The 13574-nt window shown below is 34.4% G+C and overlaps 1 protein-coding gene across 8 annotated transcripts in view; it reads left to right on the forward strand.

Moving 5' to 3' along the window:
* Positions 1-200: 200 nt before the first annotated feature.
* Positions 201-13574, forward strand: part of LOC115447025 (copper-transporting ATPase 2) — a 47936-nt gene continuing 34562 nt past the window's right edge. For 2 of the 8 annotated variants that reach the window (XM_037444250.1, XM_037444242.1), the window contains exons 1-3: positions 201-514; positions 2244-2350; positions 5484-5529. In XM_037444250.1, coding sequence (XP_037300147.1) covers positions 2341-2350; positions 5484-5529 — 56 coding nt within the window. In that variant the 5' untranslated portion in view covers positions 201-514; positions 2244-2340. Of the gene's footprint in view, positions 519-2243; positions 2351-5483; positions 5530-7925; positions 8139-8208; positions 8228-13574 lie in introns of those variants that run through there. The other 6 variants (XM_037444243.1, XM_037444246.1, XM_037444245.1 and 3 more) reach the window with 6 other exon arrangements.

Genomic DNA, 13574 nt, shown 5'->3' on the forward strand with positions numbered 1-13574 from the left:
CGAATCGCATATATATCATTAGTTTAACCACTGGAAATCACTAAAAATCTTTTCTCTTTATTATGTAGCGCAAATATATGATATAAATTTATCAGCAACAATATTTTTATTAAGGTCGCAGAAATATTATTTTCACCATGTTTTCGGCGGATCTCACAGTACTACTACATGTTATTTCAGAACGCTTCGTCAAATGTCATGTTGACATTGACGTTCCGACTGAAAAGTGATTTTTCCTTGTTCTCATAGAAATCGAAAACAAATTGTGTAACAAAATTAAATATGATAAATAAACTCAGATAAAAATACATTCAACTGTTCCAAAGTGGTTTTTAATGTCTGTTGTTTGTTCGTATAAGTTTACAATCGTACAAGACATATAGATTTTTGGAAATAAACAGTGAAAGTCGAGTGCATGTGTGGTGTTTGGAATTATCGCGCTTCTTCAATAGTTTACACGTTTAGTTGTCCTGAATAAAGGTCAACGGCTTTGTCAAACATTCTCCGAAGTATCGTAAGTATGTTTCCAATCATATAAACACCTGTTTATGGTATATGTGCAAAACTAAACGTATTATTAGCGACCATGGAGTCCTTTATCGATAGACAAGTAACTTTATATGTGGGTCGAGGCAGTGTAAAGGACATGCATTATGAATTCATTTATTTCTACTTTCATATTCCCAGAGACCATATAAGAGGAACATGAAATACAAATTAATTTTTACCTATGTTTATATGTTATTTTTATATGAAATTTAATTAGAATAGAGTTGGTCTAGTGCACTTTTATGTATTTAATATACTTTTTGTGTAAAATCATGCAGATTGTGATTCATAATTATAAGTGCTGCTATAATTAGCATGCGTTAATGGGTGAACAACCCACCCCTGCATGATTCATTTGCATAAGATATGTAGCACAAAGAACTTTATATTTCTTTTAGAATATTTTCTATATAGGTATATTACGTAGGCATGTTTAAATAAGCACATGGCTACCAAATCCTCTAATCAGATTCAACTTTTATAACACTTTATAATTCAATGCAAGTCATTTTATCAACAGTTATTTATGACATGTCGGTGTAGATTTTACACCAAGGTTTATGTAAAAATAAATGTAAGGTCACACCTGTAACATAGTGAAGACAGCAGTGGTGAAGCGTTTTTCTTTTCAAAAGTGAAACAACACTACTTACAGGCACTAATAATATGCATAAATGTTGTCTGGAAATTGTTCTAATGATTATAATTAGACTGTTGTCATATGTAAATATGTTATGAAAGAGAAGCCAGCTGGAATCAGGTTGTATGGAACATTCCCCACTAGTAGGTAGAGAAGTAAAAGTTCTTCCTGTCTAGCTTTCCTCTGTTCCATGTGATGGTGGAAGGCTATTCCAGTTTTCTTACAAGTAATTTGAAAATTTATAGACAAAATTGGTTATAACAACATTATAGGGATCACCTCATCTGGTTGCTATATCCAAATGAGGTTATAATCAATACATATATTTTTTATACAGTGTTAATCATTTAATTCTGCGTTTAGAGTGGTTTCCAAACAAAATTCCAATGAAATCAATCACATAAGGTCTACAATAATTAATAATAAAATAAATCTTTCTTATGTCATTATGGCTTTTTACATTACAATAAGGATCAAAATAATATTATGGATTAGTGCAAAAATAGCAGAATTTCTAAACCTGATAAATTCATTTGCTTTAACCAGTATATGGTTTTATTCTGTGTTGTTACAATGAGTATTTTTATATAGAGCTTCAGACGGGATCTCACCATAAAATATTTATTACTAATAATTCAATATAACTCTGTTCCTACTGTATTCAAATAATAAAGTTGTTGTGTAACATACTTATACACAAAATTTCATGTTTATAGATCTATGGCTTGTGTGCTAGTCAGTATTATAATCTTATTAGAATCATAAAAATAAAAAGTCTCTTATTTAAACTTCCAGTTCCTTGAAACACAGAAACATCAGCAATTTTATTAAAAAATACACTTGTAATTCAATAAAAAGATACAAGCCTTTTCCTGTTTCCTGAAAATAGCAGATTATACAAAACAATTGTGTTAGATCATCATTTCATAATTCTACACCAGGATCTTGTGGATGTAGACCTGCATAATCACCAATTTATTACTAACAGCTCCTTTGCGTATAATTAAAACAATAAATAATGCAGATACAATATCTAATCATGTTTCTGTTGCAGGCACCAAGGGATAATGGCCATAAAATGTTCAAATATGTTGTAAAACATTATCAGTTTGTCTGTTTAATGAAACTACAGAGGTACACGCTGTCACGTCATGGCGACAAGTGAGTTATCATATTTTTTGTCGAGTTTAGATAGTTTTAGGGTGTCGAGATAGAGGCCTATTGTTATTACGCGCCTAATCGTAAAATGTGACAATGGAATTTTAATTGCATATATTCAGAAAATAAAGAGTGATCGAAACGGTCAGGGTTCGAATCCTAGATCGGGAAAACTATAAGGGATTTTTTTATCATGGGTTATCCATATATGCACATGAATTATGTCAGGTGAGCATCAGTCTTAAAAACTAATCTAAATCTATCTGCAACATTTTAGAAGGGCGTATTGTGCCTATCTCTCGTTAGACTGGGAGAAAGGTAGGTAGAAGAAATACGTAAATTTATTTATAAACTCGCACATTTACTTACTTAAGTAATTAACAATAACATAACTAATATCAGACTGCAGACTATAACAAATTACAGTATAGAACTGGGAGTGGATTTATGTTCCAAGTAAATGCCAGATATGGCCATATACATAGTTTTTTTTAGTGACACGGCAACATGGCCCCCTGCACCTGATGGTGAGCTGAGTGGGTCCAATAGAATATTGACTGACAAGATATGATACCCCTCAGCAGTCGACACAATAGGGGACCGGCCTATGCTTGATTTTGTACATTATTCTATATGTAATGGTTAATAATATGAAAAAGAAGCACTCCTGCGAAAACTGCATAACGATTGGTTAAAAAATGAGCGAGTAATTCATATTTAAAATATTGTAATGTGCAGAAGTGGGCGCGTTGTGGGGATATCGCTTCATCTCTTTTTTTCGCACGCGTCGTAATTCCCGATGACGTCACATGTGTATATTCCGTCTCTTTTCTGTTTCTTGTTAATTACCCCTTCCACCGAAATTTAAAGACTTATAACTTGTTGATTTTTTACCGGATTTTAAAAATTCCTTCTGTGTTATAATTTATATTATGTAAATATTTGATAATAGTAAAGAACAAAAATGAGTCCGGTACCCTATTATGATGGCCTGTTGTAACCGAAGTACACAGGCTGATCCCGGAACTCGACACACATACGTGGGCCACTATGGCGGGTTTTAACACCTTGTGTACGATGATCGCTATCCGGGCGGATATAAAATATATTATACCACCAGCAAACATATTCCGTAGAATTAAAATAAATAAAAAAGTAAATCCGAAAAAACTCAGTTCAGTGTTCTAGTATTTTGTCGCACTGTAATACGTGCACCTGATGTGATTGTTATCAATGTAAATGGCTTTGTGATACTGCTGAGTAATCGTGAGAACACTTGTATTATGACATTTAAAAATAGGAAGATATATTTTTTCTACGACGAGTGAGACGCAATGTCTTCCGTTGCCAAGTACTAGAACTTTTCGATCGGTTTGAAGAATAGAAGCAAGCTTGATTACTGGACGTTATGAGGCTTCTTATCCAACGTCTCATACAAGAGCTTGTATCATGGGGTTATAGTATATTATCAGGGATACTGCAACTGAAAAAGCCAAATTGAAATTAATACTATACTAAACTTATTTGTCACAATTATGCGGTATAGTCAAATGTTCCTCGGGATTGTGCTATCCCCGACGATACGTATGTAGTTCATGTCATCTATCGGCTAATCTTCTTGTCTTCCTTTATAAAATAATTTTTTATAATGAAATATTAATATTAGCTCGCGGCTTCTCATGCGTGAGTATTTCTGGGATATAAGTCCCACTTTATATTTTCCCTGGATATAACGGAACCTGTATTTTAAGTTCGACTTCTAGCAATACATCGGTGAAAACTGCATTTAATTCAATGCAGTAGTGTTTGCGTGATGCGCGTACAAACATTTAAACAAACGAATATTCTAAATAAGTTTGGGTTTCTGTTGTTTTAATAAAAATCATGTATATTAGTTAAAAAATAGAAATCGGCCTTTTGTATACCGGCACGCCAAAGTGACCCCACCGGATCTGACGATAAGTGGAGTGGGGTGCAATAGAATGTGGACTGGCGAGAGATGATCACCCCTCGGCAGTCGACACAATTATGCCGGCCTGTTGGAACCGGATATACACAGGCTGATCAAAAATGTTAACTATTCCATTTCGGAAATATCTTTTTAAATGACAACCGTGAAGTCGACATCCTCTAACAATGTCGAATTTCTAATATTTTCTCTTGGAGGATGTCAATAAATGAACCGGTAAAGAGATAATTCAAATCCGCTATAAAGGAATTCATGCGGGCATCATTCTATTGTGTTTGATTGTCGGGAAGGCGCTACCTATTGTGCGAACGGTCTCTGGGCTAGTTCTGCCAAATCTATGCGGGATTATTCGACAGGATCTTAATTTTTGATCGTATACTTAAAGATGAGAGGGATTCTAGTTTGCTTGAGAAAAGGCCACGAATGTCGTTAGACAATATTAACAGTAGCAGTAGTATTACCAGTAGGTTAATATAAAAACTGCACTGCGCTCGTTATTATGATATACTAGCTTTTAATCGCGGCACCGCTCTCGCGGTATATATTTTTCCAGGACAGAAAGTAGCCTATATCTTTCCCAGGGTTTCAAACTGTCTTCATGCCATATTTCATCGAAATCTATAGGGTAGTTTTTGAGTTTATCGCCTTTAGACAGGCAGGTAGATGCGGCGGATGAATTTGTATTGTAATATTTTTTTTGAAACTTTTTAAGAGGAATAATTCCGGCATACATGTTTCTTGCGTAACTTTAACTGTTTACGCAGCGCACGGAACGGAAGCTCTCAAAAGGAATAAATTCTTCCCGTTTTTGCAACATTTTTCATTGATGCTCTGCTCCTATTGGTCATAGCGTGATGTTATATAACCTTATAACCTTCCTTAATACCCAACACTAAAATATTTTTCAGCTCGACCCTGTAGTTTCTGAGATTAATGCGTTCAAACAATCAAACTCTTCAGTATAATAGTATAGATCAATTTTCTCACAATATTCAATCATTTATGTAGGAAAACATTATTAGCTCACTGCAGTCTATCGGTAGAAATAGACAATGCGGTGAGATACCTTTACCGTCTTTGGATTTACTAGTGCAGCTACTGCCCTTAAATATATATTATAATGCAGGAATGATATTATTATATTTTAATTAGTGCTTTTGCTTTCAGCGGATCTCTGTTCAGAAGGCACCGAAATGCTGGAGAAAGGGTCACGGTAAGTGTTATATTTTATTTCAATGGAATGTATAAAATTAATAAGGAACCATTGTTTTCAAAAACTCATATGAAAAAATAGTAAATAAAAATATATCCATTTGCATATATTTTAGATAAATTATATTGAAATTACTATAAAATTTGACCACAACTTGTTTATCGATAATATCATGTAATCATAGTTAAAAGCGCCTGTTAAAAATCCAATAGCAAATTAACGTATCAGAAATTTAACTTAAAGGAAAGCGAAAGGCGATTATTTATTCAGTAATCGAATTGTATCGAAGATAAGACTTATTTGCGGATAAAGAGGCGAGAAATGAGCGCGTAATTACTTCAAGGAGGTAATTCTCCATAGACATTTGTCTAATACGAAGTATGTCTGAAATTTAGAACACATTAATTGGATACTATTTGAATTAGATTTTTAAAAATAATGGGATTGTTGTATGTGATTATGTGCGTGCAATATATCGTGCACTAGGTACACTTATATACGTTAAGCTAAAGGAATAAACGATTTAACGTTATGTCTGTTACAATAAATGTCAAGTTCGTGAGAAGTAGATGCCCTCCATACACTTTCCCGTTAAATTTTTATCTTTACATTCTACACAAAAACATTGTAAAAAATCTACATACCTAAGAGTTCTACCTATTTTGAATTTCGAAGTTATGTGAAGTCTGCCAACCCGCACTAGGCTAGCGTGGTGAAGTGTGGCTAAACCCTCTGAGTAGTAGAGGAGGCTCGCGCCCAGCCCAGTACTTGATATATGGCTGGCTGATATGTTATATTCTACTCTAAGTGGGGCCCTCAGACCCTATTAGATGTTTCTCACGATGTGATTGTCAACTTCATTTAAGGCTATTCCTTTGTATTTAATAAAAATATTAAGCGTCTTTAAAATATAATTATAGGTATGCTCGGGGTCAGATATTATGTGCACCACTAGACGATTAATTTGTAAAGGGAATTGTCGTTTTCCTAATTCTATTCTGCCTACCTGTTCGTAACACAAGCGTCCTCATACATGTATACATAACTATGAACCTCCTACCTCATACAACGTAACCTCAGGACGGAGGTATTAAGTAGCCATTAAAGTCAATAAAACACCGCCGTCATTAAACCAAAATTTAACCTTACTCGTAAAGAAATAGAGTTTACAATACATCTTAGGATTAGATAATTTCCTTACAGCCCATTCAAATTTAATTTCAACCCTATGAGTAAAGAAATAGAGATTATATTAAGTTATATAAAAGTGTTTAAGAATGATCGAACTCCTGCAAGTGATCCAAAGTGTGTATATTGTTTAGTGAAGTGAACAATGTCGAGACAGTCGATAAAATTATTATAATTTGATCGATTGGGTTTGTTGTTGGGCCTATAATATTGATTCAAGATACTTTGTATCTTGACAATGTGGCTTTAGCCTAATAATTATAAAGTAATTAATGTATCTTCACTATGCCAGACATTCTAACCACATCAAGTCTCTCGTTCTCATAATTATTATCATGGTTATATCTCTATTGAACGGAATTGAACTTGAACCCATCAGAAAATCACTGCATTATTTAGATGAGGAAATAAGTAAGTAAACAATAAACTAAAATTAGAATCAGTTGCATAATGTCATCTTACTATTGAAGTACTTAAACTAATCGGAAATCGCCTAAGTGAGGCGTATGCTACCTTTTTATACGGACCACAAAGGTGACTTAGTTATAGTGCCTTGGGTCACAGCGTAAATACAATGGCCTACTTAAGTGTCTGAAATCGTATATAATTGAACATTCTATTTATTGCAATGGAAAGTGTTCAAGAAAATAAATTATTTTTTCTTGTACGGTTAGTATATAATTGCATTGATCTTGGGGAAAGTTACTTTAGTTTTAGTGAGATTTTTGAAGTTAATTGGGAAACCTGCAAATGCTCCGCGATCTGCAGGTTAAATCTGGTCTAGACAATTTTGGAGAGGAAAAAAACAAATGTAGGCAAATAGTAAACTTACTAATATTACGTGGCTATACCAGTTTAAAGTAGACTTGTACATATGGTTATATTGAGTATTTTCCTTCTCTGAATCAATAAATATAAGATTACCTGTCTGACTGGGTGACTCATCAACGCTCAACGGTAAGTTGTCAAGGTATTTATATAAAATGTTTCTTTAAGATAATTCTAGTTTATAACTAGAAAGCACATTGGTGTAATATACTCTTTTCTGTACACTGGGTGGTAAAAGAATACGTAAAGTTATATTTTATTCCCAAAAATGTGTTAACACGGGCAAGACCGCTGTAAAGTGCTATATACGGTATATATCGTGTGTATCGATAACACCTTTACCTCAAGGTACAGCACAATCGCCATTGAGCAGTGAGCACTTACTCAATTGGCGCGCTCAGTGTCCGCGATCACGCCACGGCATTCGCTCGCGAAACGCGCGCAAAGCGAAAGTTGCCGCCAAAAAACACTTAAATATCGAACACTTTCCAAAATCGAAATGATCTGATTCGTCACGTGTTACGTTGTCCGGTGCAGTTTGTGTTTTGAATTTGTTTTTATTATTTTTGTGCTATAAAAACTAAACAGCCAGTGTCATTTTATTGTGCTTTTTTTAGAGAAAGGATAATTTTCTCTTTTATTTTAAAGGATTAGACCAAGGAATCTGTCACTTAAGCCTAATGTAACCTTAATTAAAGCATTTAAGGTGGTAGCTCAAGGTCCATTTTCATACATTTTGTTTCGGCTTTAATCTGGGTAACTAAACAAGTATTGGCAAGTAAAGAATTTAAATTCACGTCTAGTTAGTGATTAGTTCTCGCAGTTGAAGAAAAATGTAAAAATAATTAATAATCATGGATATTTCTGCCTTTAAAATTTCGTCATATTAAATTTTAAAGGCCGAAATATCCATGATTATTAATTATTTTACATTTTTCTTCAACTGCGAGAACTAATCACTAACTAGACGTGAATTTAAATTCTTTACTTGCCAATACTTGTTTAGTTACCCAGATTAAAGCCGAAACAAAATGTATGAAAATGGACCTTGAGCTACCACCTTAATGCAGCATTACACTTTATTATGTATTTGCACACTACATTTTTTGGAAGATTCGTGTCTCTATCTTGTTTATTCGTTGATTAACAAACCAAATTCCCACGAAGCCTAATTTGCTGTTAATGTTTTGCTAAACAAATTGCTTTATTTATACTATTATGGTGTTTAACAAAACGAATTCGGAAGATTTTGCTTGCACACCAATTACAAATTTTACCTAAATATTTCTGTATTCATCTGTTTAATATTGGTGAAAGAAGTTAATACACAATGTCGCTTAAAAACAGGTTTCTTAAGTCTAGATTATACAGATTACATACTGATTGCATCTTAATGAGTTTCCGCACTTACCGAGAGTTTATGGAAAGTGCGTTTATTACCATTTGCGCGGGAAAGGCTTTCTAAATCCAAGATGGCTTATATTTTTTTACAATACGTCAAAATGTTTATTATATTATCATTTCATTAAAGGAAATTAAAATATTAACTGTTAACTACATATTAAATAAAATCTCTACTCTATCTTAAAACTTTAGCATGATAAATACTAGAAAGAAATGTAATTAAGAGAGAGAGAGAAGCCTTACACTTTCCTACAATCGTTACCGCTAATGTTATGTAATATATTGACATAGCCTACCGAAGGACTTATTGATAGTTTATGTTATTTCCATAATTTTTTCCTTATTTTTTATTAGCGTTAACGATTGTGGAAGGGAATCTTGGCTATAGCTTCAGATCTATTTAGCCTGTAATCTCTATTCTGAATAGTTTTGAAAGCCATTTGTGCATAATCTGGATATTTTTAAACTATTTAACAAGTCTTTCGCATGGAGTAAAATTTTGGTATCTAGGGAAATCAGTTTTGTTTACAACCGCCTAGCAGCATGACCACGAATTGCTTTTCAATATATTTGATTCAAAAACATCATTTTGTAAAAGAAATGTATGAACTGTTGGACAACTTAATTAAATAAATGAAATATTATGTTAAGCCAGAGTACTTACTGAATATTATATGATTTAATATCTAATGTCTCAAGTTGTCGAGTGCAATACCGTCTTTATATTGAAGAGTTTTGTTATTGTTTATGGGCACGCGTGGGTCTTACCATTTACCAACAGTAGAGGAATTTACTAGTCAGGTGGTTTGGATCTCAAAGAATACCTCTCGGTATTAACTGACTGGGAAATTACATTTCCCAATATTCCCTACCTTTCTAATTGATTAAGTTGTGTTATAAAGACAGATCAGTGTTCCTGGAGCCTTGCAGTCCACACAGCTTCTCTGCTGGATATGATACAAAGTTTAGACACTTGATCCTAGCTAGCAGGAGTTTAGAGTGGAGGGCTTTAAGTGGTATAGTCGCTATAGTTTTTGCCAGCGGGTCTACGTGCTCTAAATGATTCCAGCAATAATGTAGCTTAGGTTTTCGTATGAAATATTTTGAAGTTATTTCTGGGCAAGTAAATAGACAATCGTGAGATAAAACAAAATTCATGGAAAAGCCGCATTTTCCAAATCACAAATAATAAATAAAATTTTATTTATTTTTATGGATTTAAAACTGATAAACAGCCGTGGATCTTTTCGATTACTTATTATATCAATAAAGATATCAATAATTCAACTTGATTATCCATTGTTTAATGCAAATATTTCATAACCATTATTCTTAAAGCCTTGGAGGATATTTAATTTTTCATCTGTGGTATTTTACGTAGAAGATACTACGTTGTGTGTGGGACGTTGTATTTATCCAACTGTACTGTATAATTTCTTTTTGTGTCTTAAAACTTAATCTTCATTCTGACTGGACATTAAATAGTCAACGCAGCGGCTATCCGACGGGGATTCCCACGGTCCACACTTAGATCCGTAACTTGATTACACACATACGTAATTCATCTTAATTCGGTTGCATTACATTGTTATATTACGTGCACTACGCTTGCTGGAACTTCCCAGGGTATGGAGTATAAACAGTAATATCGAAGTTTCAAGTATAACTCATATCAAACTATGCGTACGGTCTAAATACAGCCAAAACCATGATAGTTTTCTGTATTCAAAAGCAATAGTAGCACACCTCGGAATTATCACAAGGGGTTGCATGCGCCGCACTGCGCTCATAAGTGCATATTGTGCTACTGGTAGAACATTTCTTTGCGCCTGGTAAGTGACCATGGTACACAAGGTAAACCTCGCCATAGTGGCCCATGAAAGTGTTTTGTGTTCCGGGATCAGTCTGTGTATATCCTGTTTCAAACAAGATCGACTGCCGAGGGGTAATAATCTCTCCTCAGTCGATATTCTTTCTGGACTCCACTTTCTTTACCTCAGTGAGGTCACCTTGTGTTTGTATCGAAAAAAAATTAATCTCATAATGCTCAGTAATAAAACTCTCTTGTGCTATAATACTGGAACCCTGATACTTGACACAACAGCGAAGCAAGAGTACGAAGGGAATCTAAAAACAGTACCCTCACATATCTGTTTATACATAGATTGTTACTAGAAGGTTTCATACAATAAAACTGAATAGTATTCATATTACATAATATGATAACTTAGACGTAAAGCACAATATATAAACTAAATCAATGAAAGATGATGTACACTCATATAAACTTCTATAATAAGTTTTATCTATTTCAAGCAACAAACAGTTTTTTAATAACTTTTAAAATTGTAGCCAGTGGAGTTGCTTCGCACTTTGGATATGAAGATGATCTCAGCGCAGTGGCATGACTTTGAAATTTAAAGCTGTGTTAATTCATAGGTCTTTTGTCTCCACATCAGTATAATGGCAGGGTTCTTTAGACACAAACCGCCAGATCCGTATCCAATCCGTAACAAAAGAAACAGTTTTACATATGTGGGATATTTGCTTTAAGTTCGCCTCATCATATCACGGTTATAAATCATTGAAGTATTGCTGTAGTTGCACGGATCGTTAACCGTCTAGTGACCTATTGTCTCATCATTGGAAATACAAAATCGATTAATTCGATAATAAATGAGATATAATTCGGACGCGTAGTATGTTCTAGTGTATTTATATTATCGATAAACTATCAGTGTTTATCTGACTCTAATTATTGGTGATAAGCCGATAAGGTTTTTCAGTATGCTATCACATTATAGGGACAGCTATTCCCTATATGGTTCAGGTTACTACGTGAGCACTCAAATTAACTCATTTACACTTTTTATAGGTCTAGGCCAACTAAATATTGGTACAGCTTAACCAGGAAAATGAACCATTACCATGTGATAAAATATGGTAGTAATTTCTTGTACTGAGAACAAAAAAGCAACAGTGGCGCGCGCAAAGCAGGTTTTTCATTTTCCTGCTCAGGCTATACCCGACTTGATATCGATTTTAAACTTCATAAACTTGTTGCTTGTTGTGCTACGTTCATTTCAACTGCAGTCGCAGAGATGACGCCCACATAAATGTCCAATTGTCCCGAGTTTCGTTACACTTGGACAGCGTTATATTTATCACGCCGTTTTCAGTGCAGTCCCTTTGTAATGCTCGGAAAAATTCTTGCACAAAGTCCAGAAGAAATGCGTTGTTAGAGAACCTTATTGACCCTCTAGTAACCTCGAAACGAGTTATACTTGAGAACAAATCTCCCAATCATTTTTCTGAACAACATCCTGTCCAGGCTTACGGTACAGCGCGCCCCTATTTACGTTTTTGGACTTTATTTGCTTAGTTGCAGTTGATAGGAGATAAATATTGAAATAAACATTAAATTATCACTGATAAGCGGTCTGTTATCGATGTTGAAGTACACATGTTTATTTGGATATGGGTATAATTTCGAAATCGTACCTTCGCCCTTACAATGTAATTTAAGTGATAGAGTCGGGCTAGTATAGACCCAGTTATCAGCGGCGAAAGGTCTATATTCCATTTAATACGATTCCTAGTGGCTTAACTGTAAACTTGTGGTACTGTGAATTACTAGACAGCATAGGTTTTACTTCCAAAAAATCTTCCTTTCAAAAAAAAAATCACTATTGGCGGCCTGCTTGAACCCGGATATATGTATACAGGCTGATCCCGGAACACGATACGTCAACTATGACAAGTTTAAGAACTTGTGTACGCTAGACACAATATAGTACCAACTGCAAGCTCACTAACCTTTAACCCTTACCCGTAATGCCGCAGCGTATCCATGATTTTTATGATGTTAAGAGTGTTTTTGGGCAATGAAATCACCTAAAATCAGGCCCACTTGCATATCTACCAGCGTATTCTATAAAAAAACACGGCCTCTTTAGTCGCTTTATTGCCCGCTGCGTCATAGAGGAAACAATAATATTAATTGAGCGTTTAATATTTTTATTGAGTAACTACATTACTTAACCTAGTTTCTAAAGAGATCTGTCACAATATGTTTTTAATGACCATAAGGGTCGAAGTAATCAAAATATATGCAACAGGACCAGTAAGTAATAATGATTGCAATTTTGACCTTTTTTTCAACCTTATACTTTGGTTGAGGAAAATAAGTTGTTTTCATTAATATTTTCCTCTAGCAGTGTAGATATTTATACGCTGTGGCGTCACTTATCATCAAGTGGTTGAACAGCTATTATGCTTAACTTGTTAAAAACAAAAATATTTGACAGTTGACCTTATTTGTGCCACCATTATTTTAAATATTAACAAATCCAACACCGTTCCATACCATAGAGCTACACGGATCACCGGCGAGCCTGTGTTGAGAGCAACACAGGCAGCTCTATGTTCCATACATACATACGGCTTTTCTTTTCAGAGGTAGGCAGATTTTATGCCGATAATACCGGTCATCACGTGATGAAACTCAGCTCACCGGATGGTATCGCCCTCTATCACGTGATGGTATTAAATCAAAGTCTCGTGGGTCCACCACTTGTGCCTTTCTCTTTGGGAGCAAGCGTGAGATTATACGGTGTTTATTAATA

This window comes from Manduca sexta, chromosome 28 (genome assembly GCF_014839805.1).
Source record: "Manduca sexta isolate Smith_Timp_Sample1 chromosome 28, JHU_Msex_v1.0, whole genome shotgun sequence".
Taxonomy (NCBI): Eukaryota; Metazoa; Arthropoda; class Insecta; order Lepidoptera; family Sphingidae; genus Manduca; species Manduca sexta.